At 31.1% G+C, this 13,567-nt stretch overlaps 1 protein-coding gene across 9 annotated transcripts in view; it reads right to left on the bottom strand.

Moving 5' to 3' along the window:
* Positions 1-13,567, bottom strand: part of LOC725164 (serine-rich adhesin for platelets) — a 51,125-nt gene that overhangs the window by 16,846 nt on the left and 20,712 nt on the right. For 5 of the 9 annotated variants that reach the window (XM_026446442.1, XM_006561136.3, XM_026446446.1 and 2 more), the window contains exons 3-6: positions 4,417-5,755; positions 3,685-4,349; positions 3,205-3,261; positions 2,573-2,728 (exon numbers count right to left, since the gene is read on the bottom strand). In XM_026446442.1, coding sequence (XP_026302227.1) covers positions 2,573-2,728; positions 3,205-3,261; positions 3,685-4,349; positions 4,417-5,755 — 2,217 coding nt within the window. The remainder of the gene's footprint in view (positions 1-2,572; positions 2,729-3,204; positions 3,262-3,684; positions 4,350-4,416; positions 5,756-13,567) is intronic. The other 4 variants (XM_026446443.1, XM_026446445.1, XM_026446441.1 and 1 more) reach the window with 3 other exon arrangements.

Here is a 13,567-nt window from a genome sequence, read left to right as displayed (position 1 = left end):
GAGAGAGCGAGAGGTGTGAACACGATTGTTCATTTCGTGTGAACGATCCAAGGTGGGCGGTGACAATGCGCGGTTCTAATCGATGTGATGAAAAAATTAAAATAATGCAAGCCTGATTTCGGTGAAGCTTCTTTTTTTTCTTTTCCTTTTTCTTAAATTACTTTGTATCAATTGTAAGAGAGAGACTATCTATTTGTTCCAGTGTGGGGAAGGAGGGGAAGAAAAGACTGTATCATCCAATAATTATTCGAGAATGATACTGAAAAAGCATCGATCAAAGCGATTAGGTGAAGAGGTGGCATAATTATGTTTCTCTGCAATCGTAAAAGTACTTTTACTTAAGTTTTTTTTTTTTTTAACTTAAATTGAACGATTTAAAAATAAAAAAAATTACTAATAAATACTTAGTGCTTGCTAGATTGTTGATCTATATTGCAGCAATCTATATATTGTTAATTTTTAATTTGGTATCTTTCGATGTAACGTTTATTTGGAAACAAAGGAGCCTTGTCACAAAACCAATCTCGTTTTAATTATAAGGCAGAAAATCGTTCATTGTTAGAAATATAGAATTTTCCCTTCTCTTTCGTTTTATTTCCTTTCCATTCGTAAAGAATTATTTTTGCTCTTTGTTCTGAAGAATCTATTTTTAAATCTTCAATAGAGAATTAGAAATAAGAAAGAAAAAACGAAGAGGTTGGATATTTAACTTTTAACCTTTCATAATTAATGTAGAACAATATTCTTGAATTTGTAATTAATCATTGTTTTATTGAATGTGAAAGACAAATTGAAGAATTTTGTATAAACTTTAATTCGTTTTATTTTTACTTTTCGATAATATCGAAAAAGATTAATTTGAAATATACAGGAAAAATAAATAGAAAATAATAATATAGAGATAAATATGAAATTATAAAAAGAAACTGACTATTGCGCGAGTATAGAGTAAATAGAGACTTCCATTAATTTTCGAAACGTTTCGATCTGATATGTCATTTTATAATCTTAATCGTATAATAAACACGAGTAACAAAATGTAGCAATAGTTTGAAGTGAAAGTAACGAGTACACGGAGTTTCGCATACGTACAATTAATACTTCAAATCATTTTTATTGGAATGAATTTTAATTTCCACAATTCGTTTCTTCGCGTAAAATAATCTCACTCCGTTGCTCCATCCATCATCAATCATTGTACGTATCCAATGCAAAATATAGAAGCTTAAACATCGATAAGATAAATACATCTTTCTTTTATACACGCGTTTTGAAGATTCCTTCCAACAAGAAATATCATCAATCGCAATTCCACGATCGAAATCACCTTACCTAATAAATCAGTACGCGTTAGATTATAGGTAGGTTAAACAAACCTTCACTTTCTCCATCGATATTTCAAAGCAACTGGACTAAAACCAAAAACCAGTTTACAAACTGCGCGATAAATGTATCGTATGCCAGATTTCTTGAAATGTGAAATAATCTAATCTTTCACACATGGAAGAAATCGGATGTAATGGAAAATATTTTCCATCGATCGAAGCTTCGTGAGATTTTTGGACCTTGAGAGAACTCCACGTCGAGGATTCGTCGTTAAAGGATATCGTTCGATCCAGTCGCGTTTGGAGGTTTCAACGATATCGTCCAAGCTGTTGGACCCATGAATTAAAAATAATCCGATTTCTCGAAAATCGTTGGAATCGATTTTTCACCAACCACCACAGAAAAAGCTCTTTCGATTTCTTTTTTTTTTTTTTTTTTTTTTCTTTGTTAATCACGCATCATTGTCCAGTCTCGATTGGTCGTCAATGATGTTAAAAGCGAACGTCAGCTACATGGTTTGTAGCTTTTGTACCTCACCACCAAAATTCAATCATTTTCTCAATATCTACTCCTTAGGGTTGACGAGATTTTTAGTACAGGTTTGTACTTCTGTTCGAAAGAATTGAAAAACTGTAAGAAAAGTGAGAGAAAGAAGAAAGAAAGAAGTCATTTTTTACGTGATCATGATATAATAGGTATGTATATATGTATAGTAAAATATTATTTCTTAAATTGCTAAGAATAGAAAATAATTTATTATCAGTAGAAAAAATATTATGTTAAATTTTATTTACATAATTATAGTATCAAATTTTGAAAAAAGAACTCCATCAAAACTGTTTCTTTTAATTTTGCCTATATAGTTCAAGAAATAATTAAATAGATCATTGTTGCAAGCATAAATTTCAAAAATAATTGCACAAATTCATATTTACAACATCCTTCTAAATTCCAATACTTTCAAAAATAAATATGTATCAAAATAAATATGTATCCATATTAAAGTATCAAGCAGAATAATAAAGAGTAATATTATATCAAAAATCTTCAAAAGCTAATAAATATCGAAAATAATCAAGCATTTCTATCGAATGATGATCGACGGAACGATGATTGAAAGCTATTAATTCTAAGATTACGAGACAGGTTTGCATTCGTTTCTCCTAAAAGCATAAGAGAAGCTACGCATCGATGGGAAATGAAGAACATGCGATCACGCAATGCAATGATTTGTCTGTACTCTTACGCGTCGCAATCCTGTGCCATTAATCAACGTTAAGGGATTCACGATTAAACTTTCATCCGTCAAAATATTTGCTGAAGCTGCGGTTTCGAGGTCATCAGGCTCGACCGCCATCGAGTTCTTCCTCGAACGCCTGCCATAGTTATTCTTCCGCTGTTCCTATACGAATCGTTTTCGATTTCAAAATGCAAAAATACTGATTCCTCAAAATTACGATAGAGATGGTACCAGTGACTATTTTGTGGAATTTTTCCAAGAAAACTTGGATGAAAAAAAAAAAGTAAAAAAGTAAGTAAGTGTGTTTAGTTATGTATAGCATGCTGATTAATTTTTGTTTAGTATTAGAAAATATATGGTATATTGTATTTATTACGTCACAGTCAGTTTTTACCTTTTTTTTTTTATATAGTAAAATTTACTAGATTTTTGTATCACGTTTAATCTATTTTACAACAGTCAACGTCAACAGTTGTAAAAGTCTGTGTATTAAAGGTAATTGTTGTAATAGAAAGCTTGAAGACTGTTGAACTAGAATAAAAGCATAGAAATATATGTTACACCTTATTAATTAAAGATTGAGAGAGAATTTTATTTGGATGCTGTAAGCTGATTTGAAGGGCACTCTGGACTCTTACCTCCAATGGTGTTCTAGAAGTGGTTTTTGGTGCTGGTATTTTCGTGCTGATATTCTTCTGAAATCATACTTATCGATTAGCATATATTATATATTTTTTAGAATTTTATCAAGATATATATTGATCCTGATTTGAATAATCATGTTTAAAAATATTTTAAAAAGCCTAAAGATAAGAAAAAATAGATAAATAATTTTCAGATAAATAAAAGAGATTTTTGTCTGCATGTGAGACTTCTTGCATAATAATTTAAACTATGGAACATTTGAAAAATCATTTGTGATAACATTATTGTTTATTAACCTGAAATTTTTAAGAAAATAAAGATTTTGAACGATTTCAGAAATTCAAATTCATCTAATAAAATATTTCTCCGTCCTATCAATAATTTCTAACAATTATTATTAAACATAAAAAAAAATATATAGTGATGTATTCCAAATTACTTTCCATAAAATCGAATTAAGTGATAAAACTTACCAACTGAGACAATTTCGCCTTAAACTCAGGCGGATAATTGTCACTTTCCTCGTCTTCTGCGACCGCCTTGCCGAGTCCAAAGGTTTTGTTACCTCTTCTGTAGCTCTTGGTCGTCGTTCCAGCAATCGTCGAGCTCTCCTCCGTCGTTTGCAGCTTCTTGAAGCCTCTTCTAGTGCTGAAACTTTCGGTCGTTACAACGTCGGTGGTCGATTGTTCGTTCGGCGGTATCACTTCGTTCGTTTGTTCCCTTGCCGAGAGTAGGCTCGTCCCCGAAGAATTTTCAAAGTTGTTGAGATGAGCTGGACGTCTTCTTAGGGTCCAGCCCGGATTTCCATGCGATTGAGACTCGTTTCTCGAGGATTTCTTCCAATCTGTCGTGTCGTTCAAGAATCCTTCGGGCAAAACTTTCCTACCCCTGAATCCCAATCCGTGATTGAAGAAGTCTTCTTTGCTCTTTTTTCCTTGGCTACCGTTTCTACCTCTTCCTCTACCTCGTCCAGAAGATTCCGCGATTGATGCAGGAGACGTGGAAGATGTTGTTCTTGCGGATATTCTTGAACTGGTTGATGTAATTGGTCTTATGGTGGTAGCCATTATTTCAGGATCGGTTGTCGTTACGTCGTTGTTAGAAATTGTTGTATCTAATGCAACGGTCGTGGTAACATCTGTTCGAGAGATAGAATTTTGCAAGATTAAAAAACAAATTTAAAACTTTTACAATTTTACGCTCACCTGTAAATATGGGTGTGGTAACATCCGTTCTCGACGTTCTTCCTTTCGATCTTCCTCGCATATCCTGGCCATCCTGTCCATGATTTTCTATGAATCTTATACCAGCCTCACTAATCCTCGATCTTCTCTCCGAATTTCTCTCCCCAGCCACCTTACGTTTCACATCTCGTTCCAAAGAGCCTCCATTCTTCGCGTTATTCTCCAAATTTCTACCCCTGGATCTCGATCTGCTCTCAGTCGTCGAATTCCTCTTGGTATCCCTCGATCGATCTCTCGAGGAAATCGTATTCCTCCTGGAACTGACGATCTGCTCGTTACTCTCCGTCGTTGTGGAATCGCTGAACTTGGAAGATCCTCTTCGAGAACCGGATCTTGAGGAGCCAGCGGCCTCAGAATCGTTGATTCTTCCACGATTTTTCGATCCTGTTCTTCCATTGGATTTCGACGACTCTTTAGCGTCTGATCTCCTCTGAGAAGCTACTACGCCAAAGGTGGTAGTCACGTCAGGAACTGGATTTTGCGTTGTATCGACCATCAGAGGGATATCGACTCTGATGCTCTCGGATTCCGATAAGAGAGGATCCGGCCCTCTTCGTTGAATAGAATTGTTCTCTTTGGTGTTCACCTTTGATCTACCAGATCTGGTACTCTTCTCAATCCTTTCCGTCGTCGATCTACCCCTTCTGAACGAAACTGTGGTAGTTTCATCTTCGAACTTTTTATTGGTATACCTTCTGGAACTGGGTATCTGAGTTTTCAGATCCTTCATGGAATAAGTCGTTTGAATCTTCCTTCCGGTTCTGGATCTCGAGGATTCCGTGGTAGCCAGAAACACAGACGGCCCTTTGTTGTCCAATCTTTCAGTGCTGCTTGAGTTACTCGATTTTCTATTAAGCGTTCTTCGAGAGATCCCTTTTGTCGTCCCAGTTGTTTCATCATTGCCCTTCAATTTTGCTTCCTCGTTAGTTTCGGAGAAATATCTTTTCCCATTCCTTCTGTTAATCGGTGAATCCACGCTTTTAACGTTCTCCGTTTCCTTCCTGGAGGAGACTCTTCTCGAATTACTTTTAATTTCCGTGGCAGAGACGTCCCTTTCGGTGGTTCTGGTCGTTCTTACGATCGAATTCTTGGTCGAGTCGAATTTCGATTCGAAATCGATCACGGACGGTTGGGTCGACACTTGGTTCGATCTTTCCAAATTGGAAAATCTCTTCGATTGAACTGATCTGTCTCGAGCTGTTCTGGATCTCGATGTTGAGGTCGATGCGGTTGCGGCTTCTTCCAATGATTTGGAATGATACCTCAACGTTCCACGATTTGTGGTTTTAGGATCGTCGAGCTGAACAAATTATGATGTTAATATTTTTTTACCGTTATCAATATCGTGATACTTTTGCCTACAATCCGTATAAAATATATCCTAAGATTTATAACAATTTGAATAAATAATTTTTCATTCCATTTTATTTATCGTGAAGCAAGTTGTGTGAAATTCTTATTACAAATGGATGGATATTTTCTAATGAATTCGTATTTAATAATTTGACACATTTTCACTTTTTTTTATCTAATTGATCAAATATAATAAAATATACAACACGTTATGCACGTTTTCAACAATTTCCAATGTACCATTCGCGTGATTCGACGTGTTCGTTCACTTTACTCTCACTTTATAATTATCTTTCAAAATTATCAAAGCTATAATAATTATGAGCTATAACTAATTATTAATTTTATACGATATAACTTTTTATATATTATATTCATTTATTTATAAGATGTTTATTTAGATTTTTTAAAATTATAAATGCAACTTTGATGATTAAATAATTATCAAAAAGATTAAGTAATTTATTTAGTTTTGTTTAAACTTGGATTTTTAAATTATATCGAGAGAAAGGAAGAGAATATCGAAATGATTTATCATTTATTTTTCAACACAGATGTTATAATTAACGATTAAGAATTTAAATTCTTAATTTTTTACTCTCTACAATATAATTTAATTTGCCTAAAACAATTTCTCCTCATCTTATTCAATTTTCTTAAATGAAACAACGATACAACGATATATCATGGCAATTAAATAGCACAAATTACACGTTCAATGACCAATTAATTCAACGTGTCCACATTATTTTAAATAAATTAATTCCCTATTGACGATGTATCCATTCAGAATCAAACGGCTAAACAGCTTTCGATTCGGCTCAGACATTCAAATTTATTCAAATGTATGCTGTGATCATGATCTCCATCATGATCGTGATTAAACTTCATAAACAATCATAGCCAAGATAAAGAAGAGTAAATAACCATCGACTTCAACGTTCGTTAGGATAATATTTCGTTCGTGAAAATTGGCCATTTAATCGGCTATTAATAATCGGTTTTGGAATTATAAGGTAATTTCTTTCAAAGATCAACAGCTTATAGTGATCCATTATGGCGAATATGGCGATTTTTTTTTATTTTCATAATGCTACGAGGATAAATGATCTTGCATCAACGTTTCTAACGAGATTGCAATCGATTCTTTTGTAATCCTCGTTGTCAAGATAGTATTCCCTATTTAGTTAGTCGTCTATTATCGAAAAAGATATAATTAAGAAGAAGAACCAACTTTTTTTTCTTTTTTTTGAAGTGAAAAGAACTAAGGATTCAAGTTAAGAGTAAAATTCTTGAACGAGTTGAAAATAAATGGACACAATATTTTCTAAAATATATTTTACAGGATAAATTTTCTTTTCCTTGAAATTCTCAAATTTCAAAAAAAATAAAACAATTCCTAAAAATTTTGTGAACTTATCTCTGCGACATTTAGCAAGAAGCTATTGATATTATTCTTATTGAAAAAATCTCAACAATTTAATTACAATAACTCTATAAATAAAAGATTAGTTTTTATTTAACATCATCTAGGGGAAGATAGCTCTTACGTGTATTAAATAGAATGAAAATGTTCTTTATGAAACGAGAAATACTTTAATTATCAAAGAAAAATACTTGGTTAAAGGTGAACTCCTATGAAGGGATGCAATTATAGCAAAAATAAAAAAAAAAAAAGTCGTGCCATGTAACATTGTGACATTTGCTTTGACGATCCTGTCGTCAATGAAACAAAATTAATATCCTTAATAGGCTAACATATAATTATAGCATAGACGCGATTTTCTTTCATATTTATTTTACTTTCATTCCACGATATTGGTTATATTCTTGAAAATATGATAAAACTTTATTTATAAATTATAGTAAATCTTTTAGAAGAGAAATGATTCGTGGAATAAAATTATTAATACATTTAAAAAAAATAGAAATTAAATTGCAATAAATTTATTCATTTGGAATTTTACATGGAAACTCATGTATTTTTTGTTAATCTTTTTTAATAATGAATCTCTTTGAAATGAATGCATTTTTAATTTCTATATCTTCGAATTAATTTGTTACAATTCCCTCTTTAAAAAAATCTTCCAATGTATTTACATAAGTATCAAGGAAATCCTCTTTAACTTTATCATTGATGAGGGTCATTCTCGTTTGATTAATTTCAATTAAAGAGAAACTTAATAACTTCTTGTTGTTTTATATTTTGTAATAACTTTTTAACAGAACACTTGTGGCTCTCTGTTTATATAACTTATAATTATTCGTAAGAAAAAATAGCTGTGGAAAAAGTTTGAAACACTCTGTATATTGATTACACTACTGTAAAATAAAAAATTGACATTTTTAACTGTGAAAATATGTGAATGGAAAATGCACGAGAAAGAGAAAGAGAAAAAGAAATAGTAAGGACGATTACAGCACCAGGAAGAGAGAACAGATTCATGAGAAGAAGTTAAGGTGAAAGCATCGCGGTTAAGGAAGATACAAGAAAATTTACAATACCTATATTTTTTTAAGTTAGATTCTTGATTGCTTGCTAAGTGTTATAAATTACATTACGAAGTAGTAAATAGTGATAATGATGCATGTAAGTTACGTACAATAAAATTAAATATACATCTTCGAGAAGATACTTCAGAATATTGTTAAAATCTGAAATCTGTTTCTATCGAATTACAAGAGAAAATATAATATTTCTATTTTAAATTTGTTTTTCTCGGATCGATCATAAATTAGAATAATATTTCCTAAATAATTACTGTTTTATTATTTATAAAACTAATACATTTTTTATAATGAAAGTAAGTTCATACTTTATTCAATTAACGATCTTCAATCTGTATAAATTAAAAAAAAAATTTACATTCATTATTCTAAAACTATTTAATTTTATTCCCAGTATTTTCATAATTAAATGAACTTCAATTCTTATTATATCATTACATTTTATTGATTTACTCTGATTACATTTAATCAGAATAACAGTGACTACGATAAATTATTCTTGACTCATTGCACTTCGTGAAATAAAAAAAGGAATATTGATTTAACGATTATTCGCAAATCGATTAACATAAATAAGAATAACAAATAAACTTTTGAATCGATAATCACCTATAATGGATAATAAATTAACAAGTCATCATTAAATCAGGTGAACCAGTGTTCATCTTAAATTATGATTCTATCATGTCCAATTATAATAAATAACAGCTTCGTTTATCGTCCCGTTAACTACCTCGAGTCACGAATCAATTAATTAACTGTTCGATCAAAAAAAAAAAAAAAAAAAAATAGAAATTTGGTAATCTCTATAATTTTCATCGAATTAATACAAGGCGATTTATCCCATCGTTTTTAATTATATTTTTAATGACAATTGAGTTAAACAAGAAAAAATTTCGCGAAATAGAATTTTGAAATTATTGTTCATTGGTCGACTATTATTTCCTTTCCAAGTAGTTGAACATAACATCTCAAATAGTGGCGGTCACTATAATTTTCCATCGCATTGATTTTGTCTATTACAGTCTTTCGACTGTAATAATCGTGACGGTTTGTTCAAATTTTTTAATTTAATTCAATTTAACAATATTCAATTTATCATCCCCCATTTTATTTCATAAAATCCATCAGATACGACTTAGTATACGATTAATTAATTAATAAATCGATCTTTGAAACGATAGAATTTTATTGCAAAAAATATTTTTTTCTTGTGAAAATGAATCAGATGTAAAATATCTATATGTTGCAAAATCAAATTTTCTCGATTATGAAAATTAACGGGATGATATCACATGCTACAATAGAAAGCGAAACTATTACACTTTTGTAACAATCTGATAAAGTCAATACTAATGATGATTATCGTCGTTATGAAATTTTTTAATTATTAATTAATTTAAAAAATGAAAATTCGCCGAGGTGATATTAAAAAAAAAAAGAAAAAGTTAATTTTGATACGAAACATGATTCTTCTTGATCAACGTCATTCGATCAAAATTAATTCGAAATAATTAGAGAATGAATAATATCGAATAATCTATCTCCTATCCACTTTTTCTCTCTTTCAACATTGATTTCCTAATGCAAAAATCATTTTATATATATATATATATCCTCTTTTCATCCCCGTCAATTCTTTTTCTATCAAAATCCTTTCAGAAACCAATAGAAAACAAATTGATAATCCCACACCAACCACATCACAGGAACACGCGCCAAAGCTCATCATACCATTCCACCAGAAAATCCATTTCCTCCCGGCAAAACCACAAGCAAAAACCATCCTCCTGTCGCGTTACAGCGACTATATAAAAAAGAAATAAAATAAAATAAAATAAAATAAAATAAAATCTATCGTTGCGGTGACGCAGGTGAACCTTGTAAACGTGGGTCAAGAGGCCTTTATTTATCTAAGAATTTTTTAAATATTGCAAAGGAAACAGCACGCCTTCGCGTTCCAGTTTCGTTTATCCTTTTATTATCCACCGGCAAGATACACGTAGCGTGGAACAGATGCTGAAAGTAAAAGTCAGTGTTTCACGTCACGTTACCTAGTCAACCATGCAGCCGAACTCGAGAGCAGCCTTAAACACGGCTGGCTGAATGCGCAGTTAACTACTGCAAACAGGCGTGCAAAAGTTTCTCAAACTTGGATCGCCTGTTTTTCAACGCGACGATTTTTCTCGGATCGCCTGAGAAATTGATCAGAAAGATTCGAAGAAAGGAATGGAAACTGGAAGATAAGTCCTTTTTGCAAGTTTAGAAGGAGAGCAAGAAACGACGAGGAAGAGTATTGATCGATCGTTCCTCTCGATCGTGAAAGGTGTTTTCTTGGTCTGATAAAAAGAAAAGTGGATGCTGATAGAAGTGAAGGCACTTTCGCTACGATACGACATGATTTTGTTGAAAAGATTATATAGTTTGGTCATTGATCCTTTCAAAACTGAACTCTTTAAGTATGGAATAAAAATAGATTTGTGATAGTAAAATATAGAAAGGGAATAAGATATGTAGAGAAGAGATATAATTAGGACGAGTTTCGAGAAAGATGAAGTGATATCAAATTATTTTTCTTACGTCATTCTCTTGGAGTAATTAATGACGTATCTTAATATGTTTTGCTAGCGACAGAAAAATGATCTTAAATAAAATTAATCGTTCGATCGTTATACAAAGGCCAAAAAAATTGTTAAAGATCGTTGGAAATAAAGTAAAAGTGGATTTACTACGCGAATATTCATTAATTTCTTGGATGCGAAATATTAATTTCATGCTCGAGAAACGTTTCGTTATTTACTTCGAACGTGATAAAAATACAGAATATATAGAAAATATTAATTATCAGAATTTATATTCCACGCCTTTTTTACTAAATTTTCAGAATATCTAAATGGTACAACGATACATTTCAAAATGACATTTTCCACTACTCTCCTACTAAATACATTTTTTTGCCTCAAACAACTAATCGAAATAGTTTTTCACCTGTTTAACATAAAAAGAGAAACTTTGCCTGAATACGACCTCGATTTTAATACTACACAACGACGTCCAATGAAAATATAACGAGCTGACAGCGTAATTCGTAATAATCCAAACGTTTTTCACATCAACTTTCTTTATCTATTTAGTAGAGAATCAAACATTAAAATAAAATCAAAATTTCACAGAATTTCTTCTCTTCTATCTTATCCCGTAAATAATACCAAGCCGAGTCATCATCCACTCTTTGAACATAAATCATCTAACTACTCTTCAAGAACAGATCCTGAGAACCTATTAATTACATTTGCACAATCTACCATCAATAACAGAGATTCCAACGTATCACCCTCGAGGTAAAGTATTTATCCCAGAAATCTTCTCGATCTTCAACAATCAAACGATACTTAAGATTTCGTAATGTCGAACAGGTGCGGTTAAAAAATCGTATAGAAAAATTAACTGTATGAATAATACTATAACACTATGAATATTATACGATCGCGTCGCGATTACGTCCGTACTCGACTTCGAAACAAAGTCGAGTGACGATTTCCTTTATTCGACTGTAAACAGAACGGTAACCAGATATTTATAATATTTATAATATCGATACGTAAATTCGTGGAACGAAACGTTTGTGTTTGGAAACGTTCTTCTCTAAATGTTTTGATTGAAATCGATTATTTATTATAAAGTATCATCAAATATCTACACTTTCGATTACATATTCACTTCGATTTCGAGATAAAAAATCGTGTTCCGATTTCCAAGTTCAATCATTGCGAAATCTTTTATCATTTTTGTCTTTCTTTTTTTTTTTTTTTTTTACATAATCTTTCTAGATCTCGTGTCTTGGCTTGATTTGCATTGATTCGATCTTTGTTCGGATTAATACGAAAAATCAGATAACATCGGGTTGTTTTTTTAAATAATAATAAATTTTTGCCTACAATAAGATTGGTAATTGATCGTTTCGAAATGAAACTGATTGAAAATCGTTGTAATTTTTAATATAAAATTAAATAATTGCGAGGAATTTTTTTATATCCGAAAGGAAAATTTATATTTCATTTTCTAAGACATATCTTATTTCAGATACGGAGAATTGAAATAAATTACAGAGTCGGAATAATTATTTGAAGAGAGAATTTTAATCTACGATTTCTTTTTTACGATTGATATAGTCTTAATACATCTCGAAATAAAATTACAAATATAAATGATACGAAATGTGACAAAAATTATTTTCTTATGCCTTAAATCTTTTAAAAAATGTATCAATTTTTTCCATGAACGTACGTATATTTAATTACATTTTCATAATATAGTGAGAGAAAAAACAAATCGGTAACAAATAATCTTGAATTTTTCCTTTCGAACGAAGATTGCACGAAGATACTTGCAACACGAAATACCTCCTCTATGCAATTACAAATTGCTTGTTTATTTGCGTAATTGGAAGACACGGAATCAAGATTTTTGCTTGTTAAAAAAAATCTTCTTGTTCAAACTCCTCGTCATTGGTAATTACGAATTGCTTTGATTATACAAGCATGCAATGTGTAATGGTAACACGAAATGGCAAAATACAATTGGATTAGCATGATGTTCCAACGATTAGATGAAAATGTAAGCTATGACTGGTGCGAAAGATTCGTGCTAGATTTCTGTGTTCAATCAAACACACACGGTAGTGAAGTAACATTGTTACGTTAACAGGGCAGATATAATTTATTCCTGATAGACGAAATAATAGATTCGATAAATATGTTGCACAAACTGGTTAATGGATTTTACAGTGAGAGTCGAGGCATTAACACGAAAAGTGAAGAAATATTCTAGTTTCTAAAGAAAATTTTTCATACAAATTTTTCTGGAAGAGAATTGTGCAAAACAAGGACGAGCTTGTGAACATTTTTAATTAGTTGTTCAAATTCAATTTTTGATTGATTAACTTTGATATGAAATATTAATATTTTATATCAAATTCTTCTGTTAACAAAATTAAACTATTGATATATCATTTTGTTAAAAATACTTTGTAAATATACTCTGATATATTTAATCATTCTGATTAAAGATTTCGTGCAGAATAATTCCATTTTTTCATTTATACATTGAAAATTAAAAAGTAAATTTCAAGTCAATTCCTTGTCAACGAATAAACTTCAATCATAATCAAATTCTTTTACTAAGCTATTCATTTTCTTTTACTAAGCCATTCATTTTCTTTTACTAAGCTATGCATTTCTAAAATCTTGTA

Source organism: Apis mellifera, linkage group LG2, assembly GCF_003254395.2.
Source record: "Apis mellifera strain DH4 linkage group LG2, Amel_HAv3.1, whole genome shotgun sequence".
Classification (NCBI taxonomy): domain Eukaryota; kingdom Metazoa; phylum Arthropoda; class Insecta; order Hymenoptera; family Apidae; genus Apis; species Apis mellifera.
Note: the sequence above shows the minus strand (reverse complement) of the source record. Positions and strands in the feature narration are given on the sequence as shown.